This window comes from Lonchura striata, chromosome 2 (genome assembly GCF_046129695.1).
Source record: "Lonchura striata isolate bLonStr1 chromosome 2, bLonStr1.mat, whole genome shotgun sequence".
In the NCBI taxonomy this organism is placed as follows: Eukaryota; Metazoa; Chordata; class Aves; order Passeriformes; family Estrildidae; genus Lonchura; species Lonchura striata.
Genome location: NC_134604.1, coordinates 44634108 through 44653817, shown reverse-complemented (window position 1 = coordinate 44653817; position 19710 = coordinate 44634108). Strand labels below are relative to the sequence as shown.

General features: G+C 35.6%; 1 protein-coding gene across 1 annotated transcript in view; it reads right to left on the bottom strand.

The window, feature by feature from the left end:
* DDX10 (DEAD-box helicase 10) overlaps positions 1-19710 on the bottom strand; it is a 153833-nt gene that overhangs the window by 126647 nt on the left and 7476 nt on the right. The window contains exons 6-10 of the mRNA XM_021529396.3: positions 18599-18788; positions 16458-16584; positions 15014-15176; positions 13647-13731; positions 1085-1186 (exon numbers count right to left, since the gene is read on the bottom strand). Of these exons, the coding sequence (XP_021385071.3) occupies positions 1085-1186; positions 13647-13731; positions 15014-15176; positions 16458-16584; positions 18599-18788 (667 nt within the window). The remainder of the gene's footprint in view (positions 1-1084; positions 1187-13646; positions 13732-15013; positions 15177-16457; positions 16585-18598; positions 18789-19710) is intronic.

Genomic DNA, 19710 nt, shown 5'->3' with positions numbered 1-19710 from the left:
GTCATCTTTCTCTGATTTCTTTTATCTCTGCTGTACAATTTTTGGCATGGTGTGACCTGAACTTTTTAAGTGTTAAAAATGGAGTCAGGCTGATAACACATTTTCTGGTTTGTTTTCAATTCTTCCTTCATATTTCTTTCACATTCTCTTTTCTCTCTTAATTCAACATCAGACTGACAGGCCCAGAAAATAGTAAACTCTTTCCTACCTACAGCTGCTAAATAAGAAACTACCATAATTTTTTTTAGTGGTAGTCTTTTCTTCTAATTTTTTACAGTTAGGGTTTTTGTGTTTCCTTCATATCCTTCCTGCATTTAACATGCAGGAAGGATATGAAGGAAAATGGAAACATGCTTTTTTATTTTTACCTGGTATTGTTATATGCTTCTGCAACTCCTTCAAAGTCAGTTCTATTTGTACAGAGAGCACAGCTCCTTACAGGTTTCCCTTGGAACCCTCTTTTTAGTATGTAAAATGACCATCTTTTACTTTCTGTCCTTCAACTAACTGATTCAGAAAGGTCAAGACAAACTGGGGAAATAGTCTAGAACTGAAGAAAAAACAGGTAAGAGAAACAAAAATTCTAACAGTAATAAAAACATACAGGGACAGATTAAAGAAATTGAAACTGTTTAATGTGCAAAAGAGAAAGAGAGCATTATCATGTTCAATTATATAGAAAGAAGCTGCAAAGAGTAAGAGAATATCACTTTCCATATATTCTTGGCACAAAACAAAAGAAATATTTCATTTAAATTACTTACAAGTCTTATCAGACACTTGAAGAAAAAATGTTAATAGCAGTAACTGTTGAGTACGGATGAGGTCTCTATGGGAAACTGTGAATATATTAATTGGCATCTGATAAGAATGATTTGTGTAGCTCATCCTGCCTTTGGGAACAGCAATAAAATAGGTAACCTCTCAAGGTCTTTTCCTTCTACAACACTACCAAAACTAATTCATTTCTCTGATTTGTCCAGCTCCAGGCAATTAAGCCACTTTATCAAGATTGTCAAAGCCTCATCACACATTACTCTTTTAGAAAGAAGGCTGAATAACAGGCAGGCCATTAGCCACTTACTTGATTTCACTGATAGGTACTTTCCTCTGTGCCAGCTGTTCCACCATCCCTTTTTCTTCTGAAGGAAGCAATACTAACAAAGCTTCACCACCTTCTTTGTACCTGATCAAAAGGGAAAAAAAAAAAAGAAACCTCAAGCAAACATGAAAAAATTACAGTTTTTGCTGATGTTTTCAATAGCAAATGAGATATTTCATTTGATTCCTTATAAGCAGTCCAAATAACAAACAAAGCCTCTCAAAACCTCTCACGTAACCAAGGGAAAAGAAGAGGCAAACCAGTTAAGTGACTTGCCAATATCCCTACTTAAGCTGATTTTAAAACTACACCTGGAGTTCTAAATATCTGGGGCTAAGTCATGGATTCAGACCAGTGAATCTTTTCTTCCCTCAGTCTGAAATATTAGTAACAAATAGCACTTGATCAAAGTGTATTTTCACTACAGGACTAGAAAATCCAGCTACTTGCAGTCAGCATTTGCCAATAGGTAAGGTTTAACACTTGGTAAAAACTGATTCTCTTTGCATATCCTGCAAGCCAAACACATAGAAAGGTTACAAAAGGGTAAATGCCTTGGTCTCAAAGAACAAGTCCTCTTTACATGTTCAGTAAAGGCTAACAGGTCACAGTGACATCCCCGAAAGCATAAAAATAGGAGTGCTTTCATTTACAGAAGCAGTTTCCAGATGCAAAAGAAAAGATACAATCGGATTGATCCCATAAGAATGTATCTAGCATTCATTCTTCAGTGCACTTAACAGCTGTACCAAATGCAGATGAGCTGGTAATTACTCAAGATACATGGTTAGCAAAGACATTAAAAAAATCAGCTAATTTATGCTTAAAGCATCTTCTTGAGCATTTTCTCTTTGTGCAAGAAAATATCAGTTCCTGCTTTTGGCACATTTACTGACTTCAGGACATTCATGTGGAAAAAGTACCCAACAGCATTAGTAAACAAACACAATGGGTTGAAGTTCTACTGGAGAAGTGGGTAACGATGAGCTTGCAGGCACTAAGTCTCTATCTACTGTAGCACATACACTGTTTCCTTGTTTATATTTACAAATACTTCTTAAGAGTACAGATTGATAAGAAAATACTGCACAGTCCTTCATTACAAAAAAAAAATTCCAACTGGATTTCAGAAATATGCCAGAATTGGACAGAATTCAATTCATAACTAACAGATGAGAGCAATGTGTAGGACAAAGCAAAACAAGACTGCTAAGTTGGTTTGTAGAACAGCTTTAAAATCCCTTCTTTAGGAAGGCCAGGGAGCACAGAAGGATGTTCTCAGGCACATCAAACATGAATCATACCATTATAACTGATAAAAATCATTTCTAGTGGAATACAGGGAGCCCACAATTCTCCAAGGATAAACAGTTATCACTTGGCAAAAACAGTACTACCGAATTGTTTGAAAACTATAAACACTATCTGTCACAGCACAGTAAGCAATGCAAGTAGAAACAAAATCTGCAGTTAAAACAGTCTGACAGCTTTTATTACAGCTTTCTGCTTTCATTTGATGAATTTGAAAAATCACAACAAAATGCTCTTGGATGCCTGGGATTTTTCTTCCCTCAATGCTATATATGATGGGCTTGGAAACCAACTTCTGAAGATAATCTACAAGTGTCAAGTAAATGTTTCATCATGAATTTTAAGCTTTACATTCGAGATTTTGAAATTTTACATGGAAATAAAACTAATACAAGAGAAGAATCTCTGTTACATGCCAACATCAGGTAAATTTACTGATTATACATGGATTGATAAGAGTGCTTTGGTACTGTACAAAAACTGTAATTATTTAAATCCATTTCATTAGTAGACCTACAATATTCTTATTATAAAAAATATCACCTTGTACAATCTTTCTAAAAAAGAGTTCTAAAGCAATGCATATGTTTGTCTTAAGGAAATTTATTATCTTTACCAAGCATGTTGTCCCTGCTAACCAAGCACCCCATGAATGTTTGCACTCTTTATACAATAATTAAGGTTGGGAAGAACTTGCTTACATAGACCAAGTGCACTTTTTATGAAAGTTCTGTGTGTTTCAACCCAACCAAATTACAAATTATATACCCCCAAGGTGGGCACCTGTTGGACGCTGCCACTACCTGAACAAGCAATGAATTCCTGGAAAGCTACTGAACCTTAGAGGACTTTGCATTTTATTGTAAAAAGTGATGATCACACTACCAAGACAGCCAATTACTGATCAAAAGAACTCAAGCTTCTAAGAGCACTGTTGGAAAGAAGGATGAAAATATTCTCTTTTATCTACCAGACAGGAAGACAGAGATAATATTGCTGCCAATACCAGTCTCACCAATTTAGAGTACATAATAACGCAGTTCTGCTTTTCTCTCCAAAGCAGATAATATGAAAGGATAGGACTCCAACAAGAGCTATGTGAATGATGTGGTATCTGCAAAAAATGTCTGTAAATCTCTTGACAAACTTTGTCATTTGTCAAGAAAAGTCTTGATTGCACTGTGTAAACATACAAATGATGTTTTTGGATTCCTTCAAGTTAGCCAAAGACATGGATTTGTGTAGTTTTGTTGTTCGTGGTATTTCTTATCCCAGAGTGCCTGACTTGGCATTATTATATTGTTTCTGTATCATATCTCTTTTATTCAGTGCACAAAACACTGTGAAAGGCCAGTGTCACAGAAATCAAGAAGAAATACTCAAAGGGCAGAGAGTGCAGATATCTTCTCTACAAGCCACAAAACTAAAATCAGCAATGATACAGTACAGGAAAAACCATTCTATGCTTGTTTTGTTTTTATAGCTTTCCAGCAGTATCCACAAGGCCACTCTGAAAGAGGATGCAGGATCAGATAAACCTTCACTCTAACCCTTAAAAGTTGATTTTTTGTTATTAGTGCTAAACTCATTGTATGCTGAGTCAGTAATTGCTTCATAAAGTACAAATCCTAAAGGCACATTCCATAGGTAATTCACCAAAAAAGTCAAGCATTATATCCCGTATCTATGAACACCAACTATTTCAATGTTTACATTAAGTCTTGCAAAGCCTTAATGTAGACAAAGTAGTACCACAGCTAAGTAAAGAAACAACCACATGAAAATATAGCTCTGGAAAAGAGAGGTTTTCAAGCACCTCTACTTTCTCATCTTTTGCCACCTAGTAAAGGAAAAAAAAGCAACATGGAAATATTTCTCAGAGCTATGTCTTCAGAAATTCTAAAGGACTAAAAGACATCTAGTAACTACTGATGCAGTGCAATCCTCTCCAATACATGTTTTGGAAACATTCTCGTTCAAATGCCAATAGTTTAAAAACATTTGAAGTTAAGGAGGAATAGTCTTTGCCCATTTTATACCATAATCGTGACTCAGTTAAAACAAACAGTTTAATAACAACACTGTTCTTCAGAGTTAAACACAGAAATGAAAACATCACAGAATTGATGAAGCTAAAAACCAAAGGACCTTAAATACCATCTGGGAAAGTTTGTATCTCTTCAGCGGATGTTCAATTAAAGAAAAGAAAACAAAACAGCCTATAAAAAAGGTTTTGTTGGGCAGAGTATTATCTTATTTCTCAAAAAAAAAAAACCAACCTCATAATGTGCTAATCAGAAAAATATTGTGTTAAACATCAACTCAAGAAGAGAGGCTTCAGTGCAAAACTTAAGTTTTCCAAAGTGTTCCCTCTGTGTTCCTTCTGCATTATTTCATACTAAAAGCTTCCATACTGGCAAACTTAGGAAAGAACAAGCTACTAAAAACTGGCATAAACAGTAACAAGAACAATTAGACCTGCTCAAAATGTGTTTCCATTACAATGCCTAAATCACAGGAGAAAAGAACACCCCTTATTATCTTACAGGAACAAAGTACTCCACTAAAGTAAACAAAGAAACATCTCTGTAATTATTTCCAGCACACAGATAAACTGTTTAAACCTTTACAGATCATAAAGCAATGAAGAAACAACCTTGGTTACTGTAGTTCTTCAGCAGGAGGACTTCTGCAGATGAGGCAATATTCAGATGTCTCCCTATTTTTGCCAACTGCAGCTTTCAAGTTGTCCCTCATCACCAAAACCAAACATCTGTCCTAAAATGCTAATTTACTCTGGTGATTTATTATCCAATAAGTATGCACTTTGACTGTGCTGAAGAAAAGTAAATTAAAAACCTGAAAGTAATCAAACTTTCTTGGACTGTGTAATAATTGATGATATCCTGTCATCTCTTCAAGGTGATCAAGACACCAGAGAAGGGACACATCTTTGCACTGTGATCTTAATAGTCTCTAAGGGCATATGATTTATTTCAAGTCCATGGAAAATTGCATCTTACTTGCAGAAAGTCTTGGGGGAGAAAAAAATCACTTCTAGTTCATATCTGCCTTGTTTTCTAGAGTTTACTGACTTCAATATGTTTGAAGGAGGCAAACAACTTCTCTCTGCAACTCAATCATGACTTACAAGCAGGAAGCTGTGAAAATCATCATTAGTGCTATAAAGCAAAGGGTTATATTTACAGTGACTGCAGATGAGAAAAAGAAAGATGCCTACAATCAAGAGCAAGTGCCAAAGGCAGACAAAAAGGAAGTGGGATAAATTACTTACAACTATATGGTAGTAGCTAATTTCAAGTAGAGAAAAATGGTTTTAAAATGTTCAGAACACCATTTCCTTAGCAAAGAAACACAGTGTTGCCAAATAGCTTTACTTGATTAAAAAAAAGGAATCTGTCTTAAACTTCTAAAAATCACTCTGAGCCAACAGCCAACAGCTGGTATCAAACACGAAGAAAAGAATGGCAATAGTCCAGTGAAGACAGGATAAGGGAAAAATGGTTTTCATGCAGGCCAAATAGACACTCAATTGTTACCTAATTTTAACCTATCTTAACCCATCCGTGATAAGATCCAATCAACAGCTACATATATCCCTAGGCAATACCATTAAAACAAACAACATTACCATTATCACAAAGGCAATAAATGAAAACATACCGATTGTTAATCAATTCCACCTGGTCAAGCAGCTAGATTTGAGCTTGTTCTAATTAATTCAGAGTACTTCTACATCCCTGCCGCAACCATTGTAACATACAGTTCAGTCAAATGCACCACATTTTAACTGTGTGCACATACATGAGTGACATATGTGACATACGAGTTGTGGTCACAACAGAATAAAAAACAGGAATGGGAACCATCTCATGATGGTCATCAGGCACCGGTGTTCTGCTGTAAAAGCAATATCAGGTAGGAAAAAAGTTATGGAAAAGGAACTGTAAGGATAAGGTGAATGGATATGCAGATCTTATTGGAAATGTTATACAGGTTGTCTCGAACAGATGTACTACAAGACGTTCCCTAATGTTTGTATTTCAGAAAACGTATGTTGATTCCAAATTTCCAGAGTTAAAGGCAGTATTTCTGCTTTGTTTGGCAAAAAAAAATCATCTATTTTAAAAACTGGCAAAGAAGGAAACAAAGGATGAGATAATCATAAAATTTGGCGGAGGAGGGTTACAGATATAAAGATACTTGCATAACAGTCTCCACAATTGAAGTATTTCCCATTATAGAAAATATACAGGAAGTGATAACGTTTTTGAAGATATTTACCACACATGAACATGCAGGAAAAATAAGTACATTTTTTTTTATATTTTGGACATCACAGATTTACCACCATATTCAAAAACAAGTATTTTGTGTGGTTTTTGGTTTTGTTTTTTTTAATCTGTAACTTGACTAGGTTAAAGATCTAATTTTAGTCTAACTGGGCCAGCATGGATAGCATCAACATATGTTGTCATCTTATCTGTCAAAAGACATAGAAGGAAATAAGGTATCATTGCAAAATTTGTGAGCTTAAATCAAAGCCCATTTCCAAAAGTACCACATTCCAATCCAACAAGCCACCTTCAGATACCTTTAGCACTGCTGAAACTCTCCACAGTAAATCTTTTCAGAGGAAGGAAACTGGGCACTAGGGACACCAGATCAACTGCTCAACTATCTCATTCTCACGTGGATCAAATCTGCTAGAGATTTACCAGAAGCAAGTAAGAGACTGCACTCCTCAAAATACTGAAGTCAATAAGTTAAGCATTTGGAATAGCATCAAAACCAATCCAAATAAATGTGCCTGATTTTGCATGTGCATGATGATACACTCTAATTATATATTTTCACTCTTCTTCTAATGGACCATTTGTTTATCATACATACTTGCAAAACTATAAATACAAAACTATTGAATAATTACTTCCACTGCAAAGCCAAGTTACTGATTATGTAAGGCAATCATTTATTCACTACATACCATTCACACCCTTCTCAGAACAGAAATAATCTGGACAACTTGATTTTGCAAAAATAATGCTCTTTAAATCTTTGCATATAATCTTAGTTTCAATAAACAATCATGCAGAAAAAATGGTAAGCAAAATACAAAAAGCAGCACAGACTCCTGTTTCTCTAGCAAAGATTTACCCCTGCAAAGACTGAAAGAAACAGCAGTGAATTATTAGCTAATAACCTAACACTCACACTTAATATAAGATAGATTAGGATAAAAGTTAGCATGAGTAAAATTCTACTATTTCTAGTATATAATTTATATTTAATTTTGAAAGTGTTTTCAAGTTTTTTAAAACAACTACACAAGTGAAGGAAAAAGCATTCAATTGATGTAGGCATTTGTCTGTGTTGCACATTTTTTGTATAATGGAACAATGTAAGACATGTAAAAATATATCCAAAACATATCAGAATGGATAGTTTTATTCTGAGCAGATGTTTTAATCTGATACACATAACAAATAAATATGTTCACCCACACACTATCCTTTAACAAAGAGAAACTAATATCCATATTTACCCCAAGGGCTTCTACAGAATTCCATTAATTCATATTTTGTTTTAAAACTCAACCATTAAATTTGACTGTATAAGCTATTATTTCTAAACATATTTCTTAAAGTAACAGTTTTAGGTCTCCAATACCAGGCTCAATTCAGGCAAAACTTTATTTCCAATCATAATACCTTCTGGGCCTTGTGACATATTGAGGACTGGTGAAATCTAAGCTTCAAACCAAGAAAACAGTATTTTTCCAGGCAGGAATAGGAAGAGTTTTATCTGCCATTTATTATAACTTCTACACTGCCAGGTTTCTTTCAAAATACAGGTTTGCTGTTTTTTTAAATGACAAATGAGCACAGAAAATAAATGCGTACTGGAATTTCTATCCCATCTACATGATCAATGGCCTCTTTCTGTAATATGCATTTCTGCTTAAAACAACAAATCTTTAATAAGAGATCTGTGTGCACTGCAATCTGAAACCAGGCTGTACCATCTGCAGCAATCCTACCAAAGCAGCCCAATAAAAGTTACAGGAGACCCAGAAGGAGTCTTGAGTATTCATTCACAGCTGACCCAATGCAGCAGACAGCCAGTGTTCACTGCTAAGTCCTCGATTCACCCAGGAAAAGGAGAGTCCTCCCAGGGGTTGTGAACAGTCTGACATCCCACAGAGCATTTAAGCAACGAAATGTCAACTGGTTTCTTTTTTTTTCCTTTTGCTTTAGATCACTTCTGTTCTCCTCTGAATAGACCGTAGTTCAGTATCCCCGAAAAATTATCAGTAAATTTTGCTATGAAGTCAGAGCTTAATTGATTCAGTTTATACTTTCTTTTCAACTGACCACTTAATATCCTTCTTCTGTCTGGAAAGTAACCCACTTACACCTACTGGCAAGTTCAGAGAACCACCTGGGTTCTACTCTTACCACAGAACCACAGTCCCCTTCATTCAGCCATACTGGGCGAGAGGCCCTGCTTGCCAGTCTTGGGCACAAGAAATAATGGACAAGAATCACTATCAGTTCTTGTGGCTCACCAATCTTACCAAGTTAGTCTTAGAATAAAATTATTTCAAAAGGCCTTGGGAGGTTGTTCACTCCTCCAGCCTACACTGGAAGCAATCCATTTCCCACATCAGCTGTGTCCACTCTGCTGAGTTAAAATACATGTGCTTATTTATTTTGTTATTCCAGCTAACAGCATAGCTTCACATCAGCAGGTAATAACCTTGGCCACTTAAATCATTCAGTGCACAGGAACATTCCTACCATTCCAACAGGAAGAGAATTCTAGCAGGTAACAGTGCCAGTCAATACAAATGCAGCATCAGAGGCCACTGTCAAGAATGTAGCTAGGATACAGTGTTTAATTTTAGAGAATTTAATAAAATGAATTCCACGTTAAATATGGTGTCAACAATGTCTTGTGACCTCCACTGGCAGCTATTTTTACTTAACTTGAGTTAGGATGACTTGACTGCAATATAATATGAAATGGTCTTAATAGAGCATTTATTTTTCAACAGCATTCAAAGTGCTTCAGTGGGTTTTAAAATAAAAATAGAAAAATAATCAAAACAAGGAGCTGTCATCTTAGCTGCTGTGATTATTCAGGACCCAGAACATATATCGCTGAAATATTTTTCCCAATTAAAAAAAAATTTAAAAATCAAGCTTCCATCACTGAAAAAGATGATATTAAGTCACTCATATTTTTAAATGCTTTATTGTCACATTACTCTTAAGGTTTTTTAGTCTCACTTTCACACATATAATGTGCAATTACTTAAGGAGAGCCTGAGTGAGCATTAATGAGCTTCAAAGCTTATGCTACATTACAGAGTAAGATCATTCTGTCACCTTGCCCCTTTCACCTTTCCATAATTTGACAGGTGTGTTCACCAGTACTCACAAAGCATCAAAATACACATTCTTCTTAGAAGTCCTTAATCCTATCTCTTTTGGTCTAATCATCATACCAGGCACTACAAAAATGGTAGGTAACAGAGTATTCTGCTTTGGGAAGATGGAAGTTTTATTACTCCATTTGTTTTCAGAAATAGAATTTACTAAAAGAAAAGATGTATACCTGTATGCACACTTTTTATTGACAACAACAAAATTACAATTTCCTATGTCAGTGTAAGCACCTAAGAAAGCTAACCAACTAGGCTGGATTAAGTACCATCAGAAGTCTGAGCCAGTCTTACATAGCTCCAGACATATCACAGATAAAAAATGCAGAATAAAAATATTCATTCTGTGTAACATTACAGTGTCAGTGCCTTTACAAAAAGACTCATGACAGGAAAATCACTAAACTCAAGCAGCAGTTTTTAATAGTCATTTCTGAAGGAAAAAAAAATTAAACATTAAGTAGAGGGATGAATCCAATGCCAGGAAAGAAAGAAATTGATTACTGAGACTTGCCAGGATATAGATACATACAAAATTGAAGGTAGTTATGCATGAACAAAAAGATAAAATAAACTTTTTGGTGTCTTGTCTCACCAATGCAATCATGACTGGAAGAAAAATATCCCTATAGACTTTTTTCATGCCATACAACTTAGAGATTATGTTTAGAAAAATAGTCAGAGAAAAAAATGAGCATCAGGGTGCTTCAAAAATTATTATCTTTTGCTGTCCCCTAGTGGCACTGTAACTTGTTTCACAAAATTCATCACAGAATACTTTCAACTGTAGGCTTCATAAGTTACTGAATAGAAGGCATCAATAGAAATTAAAAGCCAGAAGAAATTAGTTTTTCAGGCAATTGCTACAAGCAGCTTTTATTTAGAGTTTTTCAAAACGAAATCCTGCTGGAAACACTGTAATCTAGTGCTTTAAACCATTGACTTTTTAAAGAAATCATGTGGCAAAAATAACACCAAAAGTATTTATTAGACTGCCCATGATATTGTCAATATTTTAGAAAGTCTGTCAGGGAACTATTTAAGACTTTGAAAGCAACTGGAAGAAACAGCTTCTTGACATACCTTTCAAGTTTACTAAAAAAACCCCACTCAATATATGTCAATTCTACTACAAAGCAAAAGCATTACTGGACTACACCCAGATTTTCTTGATCTTATCATAAATCAAAAATGCAGGAGTTGCAATTTATGCTCTTCAATAGGGTAAAATGCAAATGAAATATTTCTTAGGGAACATTGTGGCCTTATCCACTTAAAAATAAACTGTTACCTCTTGTCTTAGATCAAGCTTTGCAGAACTGTAAGATGCACGTGGGAACACATCCATGATTGTTAGTCAAAGGTTTTCCAGCCCCTTCCCCAACATAATTTCTCTCCTTTTATATTTACTTTTGTATCACAAAATGATATTACTTCAAAAGTAAACAGTATTTGGCATCCCAGTTTTAATTACAGTTTAACATAGCCCCTTAATTAGATGAGATATTTAATTTATCTTTCATTCTATGCAATTATATTCTCGTAACCCACAAAAATTTGTAATTATCTCTAACCTCATTAATGAGGACTACTAAATTGCAGTTCAGTTCATTTTTATCAAGTTTCTAGACGAAACACGAGCTTCTCACATGAACTGTAGCTATTGAAAACAAATGAAGCTTCCAACTCAACACTCAGATTTGAATGAGAAGTACATTCTCAATTACCCACATCAAAAACTGCATTAGCATATTCACTTATTGCACAGTGTTTACTTAAAATTATTAAACATCTCCCTTGTTTTATTTTCAAATATTTATTTCATGCTATTAAGTTTTCTAAACAAATTTCCTTCCAGGACTGTTTTACCTTCAGCATGGAGACAACCTGTATGATTCTTCAAACTGAATGCCCAGTATAGGCAGAACCTGCTGATCCTTGTATGAGATTAGGAAACAGAAAATACCCATGAAGCTTTTCCTACAGAAGGAATTTGCTTTCACTGTCAGTCAACACCCTCCAGCTCATACAACTTGCTCAGATGTACTCCCAATTTCTGTAAGGTCTCCCTACTGAAAAATTGACATAGAAGGAAATGTAATCTACATCCCAGTAAGGCATCCAGCACAGCCCACAGTCCCTGAGACAGACACCCTGCCCCAATTTTCTATCTAAATTTGCCCCTCGAGCAATCACAGAAGGCTGTACTTAAAGATGCCCCTGAAAACAGACCCTTAAGGTTGCCAGACTGAAATCCTCTCAGAGGACATTTGAATAAAAGCATTATGACAAAGGGGAGTTGTTTGACTTTGCACCTTTTTAGAGCTGTTTCCCCATGCTAAACTTACTTACAATTGCTCTTCTCAGCTTCTAATGAGAATTGGGAAAAGGCTTGAGGATTACAACCCCAGGGAGGTGCTTTAACTGAGTGACATGGCTTAGAAAGAGCTCAACCAGTATTCTAAGCCCTGCCAATTAAATGCATTGTATTCCTTTCATAATGACAGAATGCCATAAAGACAAAATTACAAGCCTTCTTTGAAAGCTACACAGGACCAAAAAAAAAAGAAAGTCAAAAAAGGAAATATTACAGAACTCTAACCAAGCCTATATGCTTTTCTCTCAATTGGTATGCGTAAGACTACATCCAAATTTTAAATCACCAAAATAGCTACGTGTTTTATTTAATTATACACAACATTCACTGACTTTGTTCATTGACAGGTTTTTTCCTAAGTCATTTAAAAATTTATCATTCCCTTCTACTATAGAAGATCAGAAAACAGAGAACAGAGACAGAATGGGGCAGAAATATGACCACTTACAATGAAAACATGGCTAAACCCATGTGAAAAACCCATGGCTAAACCCATGTTGTGAAAGAGTGCTGCAAGTGCACTCTCATGATACAGTCACCAAAATTTACAGCCTTCTGATCCAGGAACACAGATCTCAAATTCTTAAAGAGTGTTGAAATCCTGTTCTAAGCAACTGCTCTGTCATTAGGTTTGACAACAGCCTATATTGCAAGTTCTACTACAAACAAATTAAATTAGAGACAAGATATAATGCTAGGCCTCACATTTCATCCTTCAGATAATTGCATGAAGTTTTTGATCTTCTGAATTACATGCAGTAACAGCTTCTGTTTCACTTAAAAATCTACTTCAGAAATGAAGAGATGAAGGACCTGGTTTACAACAGTGTATCTGGGTAACTCCCATCATAAAGGCTTAGCCACAAATATTTTAACTAAAGCTCTGCTTAAATATATAGACTTAGAAAATTAAAAACTTAACCTGTAATTAACATTTGATTCCTTCCTCCCAAATTAAAATAAGGAAGAAACAGTTCCATTCTTTTGAAGAGTCTTCACAAAGAAATTGGATCCACAGCCTAAAACATTATTTATCTCTAAATGTCAGTGGCAAAACAAGCTTTTCCACCCACAAACACACTCAACTCATCCTTTGAGGTAATCCTGCCAAGGGAAAAAGGTTTTCTATTTCCTCACTAATAATTGTCCCTAATCAGATGGAACAATCAGGGATATTTTTCTCTGCTATAATAAATCTCTGAAGCTCACTAAGAAACTATTAAGTTAAATCATTACTCCTAACTAATCAAAAGGATCTCTTAGTGATAACAGTCTTTTTCTTTCTAATTTATATCTTAATTTTTTTTAACTGAGTCTTTAGCCAGCGATCTGTCCCTACAAAGATCTTGTTTTTAATATTAAAATACTAATGAAAAGTGAAAACAAACCTGGCTGTTCTTCCTACTCTGTGGATGTATGTGTTTGCATCTTCTGGACAATCAAACTGAATGACCCAATTCACTGCTGGAAAATCTGTGTAAAGAAAAAAATACATCAAGTAAGTTCACTGCACTCAAAACCCTCCTATGCAAGAGCATTAATTCCTGTAAGAATCATCACTTGGACACATTTACAGACATTAGGTGCAACCTCTGAAATAAAAACAAAATTAGTTGCATACATTAGCATACATAAACAATAATTCTCTTCATCAAAGAAAGTTAAATTAATTGCGTGTTCTTTTCCTAAATTATGACAGTGCAATGAATGGAACATAAATTCACACTTGACAAGAATAGACATGCTTTATGTCACACAGATGATAAACATCCTGTGGTTAACAATTATATAACAATATCTGACCCACTTTTAACCCTCACTGTTAATATGCTACACCATTGGGGTCTGAAGTTAGCTGTGGTGAGACTGCATCACTTCAGCTGTCACATACAGAAATACAATAGCCCCTCTTAAGGGTGGAAGTGGGTGACCAAGCCTGACAAAAGTCAACCTTGACTGTAAATGGTATTAATAAGCATTTTCTAACTGCTGCACTTTACTCAGCAGCAGCATACTTTGCACTGAAGTGTTACTTCCAAAATAAATCTGCAGCTATACTGTATTCCAGAATTATACCCACACTCTAAACCAAACTAACCATACCCAAATTAGATAGTCACTGGTGAGATTTCAGCAGTATGAGAACCAATTTTCATTCCTGACTTAAGTTTTTAGAGCACTTTCTTTCTTTTTGTAACATAGTGACAAAGCCTCACATTTTGGACAAAAGAGTTTGCTATCTCAAAGAATGACTGGACTCCTGAAAAGTCCTCTGTTATACTTCAGTGCCTCCAAGAACTGAAGGAAAAGAAAAATTACCCTCATTTTTTTTTCTGTCTCCTTATCAATGCAGTCCTACAATGCCATTCATCTATCAGACATTCAAATTTCAGGTTTCCATTTCCACATACCAGTAGGTTAGCAATTTTTCATATCCTTTGAAATAACCCACAGGATACAAGCATATCAGAAATACTTAAAACAGCTGAAATCTTGCTTTACAGTATGTAGTAAATAAATACATCACTTATACATCACTGTTTACCTACCACAAGTTTCTCTGGGATAAAAAAAAAATGTAAGAACAGATGAAGTGGGCCACTTCAGTAAAGAAACAGCAGAACTCTAGGAAACAACTCTATTTTGAGCTCCTAGGCAAACTACAGCTTCATTTTTCAGAAACTGGGTCAGTCTTCAGAGTATAAAGTCTGAAAAAGCTTCAACAGGTTTAGCTGCTGCTTCTGTGGGTACTTACCCAGGCCACGAGCTGCGATATCTGTAGCAAAAAGCACTGCTGCCTTTTTCCGAACAAAACAAGTGTAGACTTCCATTCTCTTCATCTGCTGCTGCTTGCCATGGAGTGCCAGGACAGGAAGACCAGGCTGAAGCTTACAAAACACTCTGAAGAGATACTGAACCTACCCAACAAATCAAGGGGGAAAAGAATTACTACCATGCGCTGCTAAACATGTCAAGATCATATACCGTGTATGTAGCAACTGAAATTGTACATCAAATTAAACAAACTTTTCTCCAGTTCAGAGAAAAAAAGATGTTGAGACCTTGTTACACAACCAGGTCAAAAGATGACAACAATTGTGGAAAACGATTGCCATGCCCTTTTGATGGCATTTCCTAAAGGAAACCAGAGTAGGCAACAGCAAGAACAACTTGGGATGTGAGAACTTAGGCTGTATGCAAAGGACCAAAGTAAGAAAAGTCCATCAGAAGCACTTCTTTTAGACAGTATTGGAGGGGTAATGTGTTTTATACTTGCAACTCAAAACAGTCTACAGTCTCAGTTTATTGTTACAAGTTTCAACATGTTCTCTTATAAAATTAGCCTGTTTACCCCTACCTACAGTACCCATGATGCAGCATTGTTTTATAGCAGGCAGCTACCCAACATCTTTTTAAGAAAGTAGTTACATAAACTGTGTATACTGCAGAACAGCTGCAACTCTGAGAACTTCTGTACAGCTAAGCCGACCACTTCAATGTACTCACCAGTCAGCTGCAGAACAACAAAAATATCACCTCTTGCACAGGTGAAAGAATTGCAATGAATATTTACTAAGCCATTGTAAAATGGTCTATTATTGTAAAATACTAGCCTTGTATTACACTAACAAGCAATACTTGCACTGTAAAATACTTGATACATGCAGTAGTTATAGGTACAAATACCTGTGCCAAACAAACACATGCAAATAGCTTCAACAAATGGTCCCAAGACACTTATACAAGCAGGTTTGAAAGATTACCTATTATGTAAGAAAAGCCTTTGCTAGTACTATTTCACAATCTTCTCAAACATGCAGATTTAAAAGCTTGTAAGGAAAGCAAGTACAATTACTGAAATACTTTGTAAGCCAACTATGAAACGTCAAAAGACAGAACTGAAATTAGCTGGGCCTTACTGACATTAACTTCTAGCATTCATTTTTAACAGCAGACTACAAAAATGGCTGAGAGCACTCAGGTCTCCAGAACCTTCCTGCATTGAGCCTAGGCCACTGAACTGCCTTGAAGCCAAGGTCCTGAATGACATGCAGCAGTAGGTGATGTTTCTTTCCTCCAATTTCCTGTTGCAAATTAAGTCCACAATCTCACCTCTCTAATGCATGGATATCTATATGAATATCCTCATTTTATCAGTTTTTAATTCTGAAGCAGTAGGAGGGAGAGAAAAAATGTACCTCTTTACAGCTTGCAAAAAACACAATGGTCTTCTTTTTCAAATGAGTTCTCAGGAAAGAGTATAACATGTTTACTTTTTGCTGAAGCTCACAGACAACATAGTTCTGATCCAGAGTTGCTGGGGTACTAAAGGAGGAAAAAGAAACAAAACCACATCAAAAAAGTACATTTAGAAAAATCACAGGAATGTGTCACCTTTCTTTTAAGCCAAGAGAGTCTTATACATACTCAGAAAAAAAAGAAAAGAAATCAGGCTGGAAAGCTCTCCCACTTTGAGAAACAAGTCTTAATCAGCTTCATTTGAAAGCTACATTCATCCCCTTATTAAAAGCCAGTGGGGAGGGAGAGATGACTTTTGACATTACTTCTAAATTCATTTACTTCCAGCAAGGCAAACTTTCCATGTCTAAGCAGCGACATTCAAATTGCCTTGACTTAAAATGCAATCTTTTCTATTAGTCCTATTAAAGCATCATTTGTGCTTAAGGCAATGTCAAAGCAGAATCTAATCACACACAAAAAGAGAGCACTGATGTACTTCTACTGATTACACTGAGATGCAAAGTGACTTTCTAAAGCTCTGAATTGTCATCTGAACTCACATTTACGCTCTTAAAAGTAGAAATAAAGCAACAAAAAAATCCTTTGTGATATTTGTCCTTCAAACACATCTAAATGCTCATCTCTTACAGTCCCTCTACTTCACCTTAAACAGACTGGTTATTCAAAATTACCTTTCTAAAGGGTGTCATCCGGGAGGATGAAATTACAAGAGTCTCCTCCAGTTTTTATTCTGCTATTTAATTTTAATTATGCCACAGCACTTCTTGCTTTCTACGTCTTTCACAGGAAATTGCTTTTATATGGCAATAACCTAAGGCAGTAAATTCTAAAACAAATTAATATTTACCTTTCTGTTAATTTGGTTTGTTATCTAATTCCATTCTCCCAAATATCTAAAAAAATTAAATGTACTTTAAAGTAGACTTCATTGAACATGGGAGATCTGTGAAATAGATGGTTGCCAAAATGAAGGCTGCATACAAGGCTTGTACATTCTCTTCTGATAAGAGGGTATTAACTACACTTTTTTTTCTGGCAATCATGTTTATTTAAGATGCCTTTGATAGTACTACTGATTAAAAAATTGTATTTGAAGTACAATACAAAGATAATCAAATCAAATAGTAAAAACTTCTTTGAGATTCAATGTGGCTTCGCCATGCATTTTCCTTATGATTTCTTGTTTGCTCCCAGGAAAACCATTTTAATCTCTGTACTTCACCTTTCTCCATTTTACATATGGAAATATATGCATATTTCATAAAAGAGCAGAAAAAGAATCATCCATGCTCATAAGTAATTTGACACTCAGATGATCCAGCCCACGGAAATGCAAAATAACATTCATTTGGATTTCAAAAGAAAATTACATGCCAAAAAGTAACATTCATTAAATGTTTTGAGCATGGCACACCACTTACTTCCCTTCCAGCAAGGGCCTCCCACCCTACTCCAAACTGTAGGGCAAGAGAAATCTATTTTGTGCATACAGGTCCAGAGCCCTACACACACACGGAAAATGCAGCACATCAGGAAGCCACGGGAGTTACTGCACATGAACTAACAGCACATGCTTTCTTTTGGGCACCCAATACTGAATACACAAGCAAGACTGCCATTCTGCACTTGCCCGAAAGGAAAGCACATCCTTGGAAAGCCAGATTTACAAATGGCACACAAACTGTATTTGTGGTGCTTTGGCACAGTCAGCACACAGGTGCAGGAGGCAAGGACGTCGAACAGCAGAAAAGGAGTTACTCAGAATTCAGTGCTGCTAGACCCAGCATACTGGCTATAATCCACTCTGCAGCTTCATCCTGAAGAAAAAAATTTCCAGTCTGAGAAGCTGCCTGAGAAGTCAAGACAAGCACAAGTTCAGCCTTCCTGTAGTGATTCAGTCAGAGCTAGTCCTCTCTCATTTGGAAATTCCTTACTTGCAGGAAGGTACACAGCAGGATCAGACACTGATCCAGTGATGGATGCACAATGGAACCTCTGATTCAGGGAGCTGCCAGATAAGCAGTTAAATAGGATCACTATCTAACCCTCCCCAGGGAAAAAAAAAAAATCAACATACCTGAATTTGGCTTTCTCATGAACCCAAACGTATTCTGGATCTTTCAGACTCAGCCGTGCAAGATCCTTCACAGATTTTGTTTGTGTTGCAGAAAAAAGCAAAGTCTGGCGCTTCTTAGGTAGATTTTCTATGATTGCATTCATTGTATCAGCAAACCCCATGTCTAGAATTCTGTCAGCTTCATCAAGAACTAGATTAAAAGATAAATTTGAGAAAAAACTGGTTTTAGATTTACTTATTAAAAAATTCTACATGAAATCCATGTAGCACAAAATTCTATCCATACTTAAAATGCAGAGATTAACTACTGTAACTATGAGATTAATCTCTTTAGATATCCCTGTATTTCATAAAACATGTTTATTTAAAAATACCTGCAACAGAAATCATAGCATTTTCCATAATCTATCCACTACAGCCCTCAGTTTCATATGCAGAAGAAAAAAGATCAGCATCTCAAGTGAACAGTTTGGTAATTTGCAAACAGACTCCCTGTCCTGTTACTGAAATAAAAGGACAGGATGTAAACAGTATTGTAGTATTTGTGACAGAGCAAAATACCTTCCTGTACCTAAGCTGAATTTACCATTGAAATATATAAATGTGATATAAACCGAGTAGCACAGATAAAAGCTTTAAAAAAGCCTACATTTAAAGCAATTCTTGTCTAACTGCCATGAATTGTACTAAGTGTAGCAAGTATGATTTCACATTTTATCAGTCTCATTAACTTCTTAATTGCTTTTAAGTTCCTCAAGCTATGCTAAAGATTATGCAGTTCTTAGTAGCAGGCAAACCTTTTCATTATACTGAAATTTTTTTTTCAGGTTGGAAGGATGAAAAAAAACAATGTTAATAATGCAAACAAAAGAATAAAAGGAGCAGAAATCTGTCTTAAAACACAAAGAAAAATGTTTTGTAGAACTGGTCCAAAATGCACACACTGCAGTGGATATCCTATATAGCTAGATAATTATCATGTCAGGAAAGACACAGGAGCTATAGACAGAAAGGTTAAGTTTAGCATTAGTAAAGACAAATGTAAAACATTATATGGGGCACTATATTAGGGTTTGGCTTACTTACAAAACCCCCTGCTTGTTCTTATCATC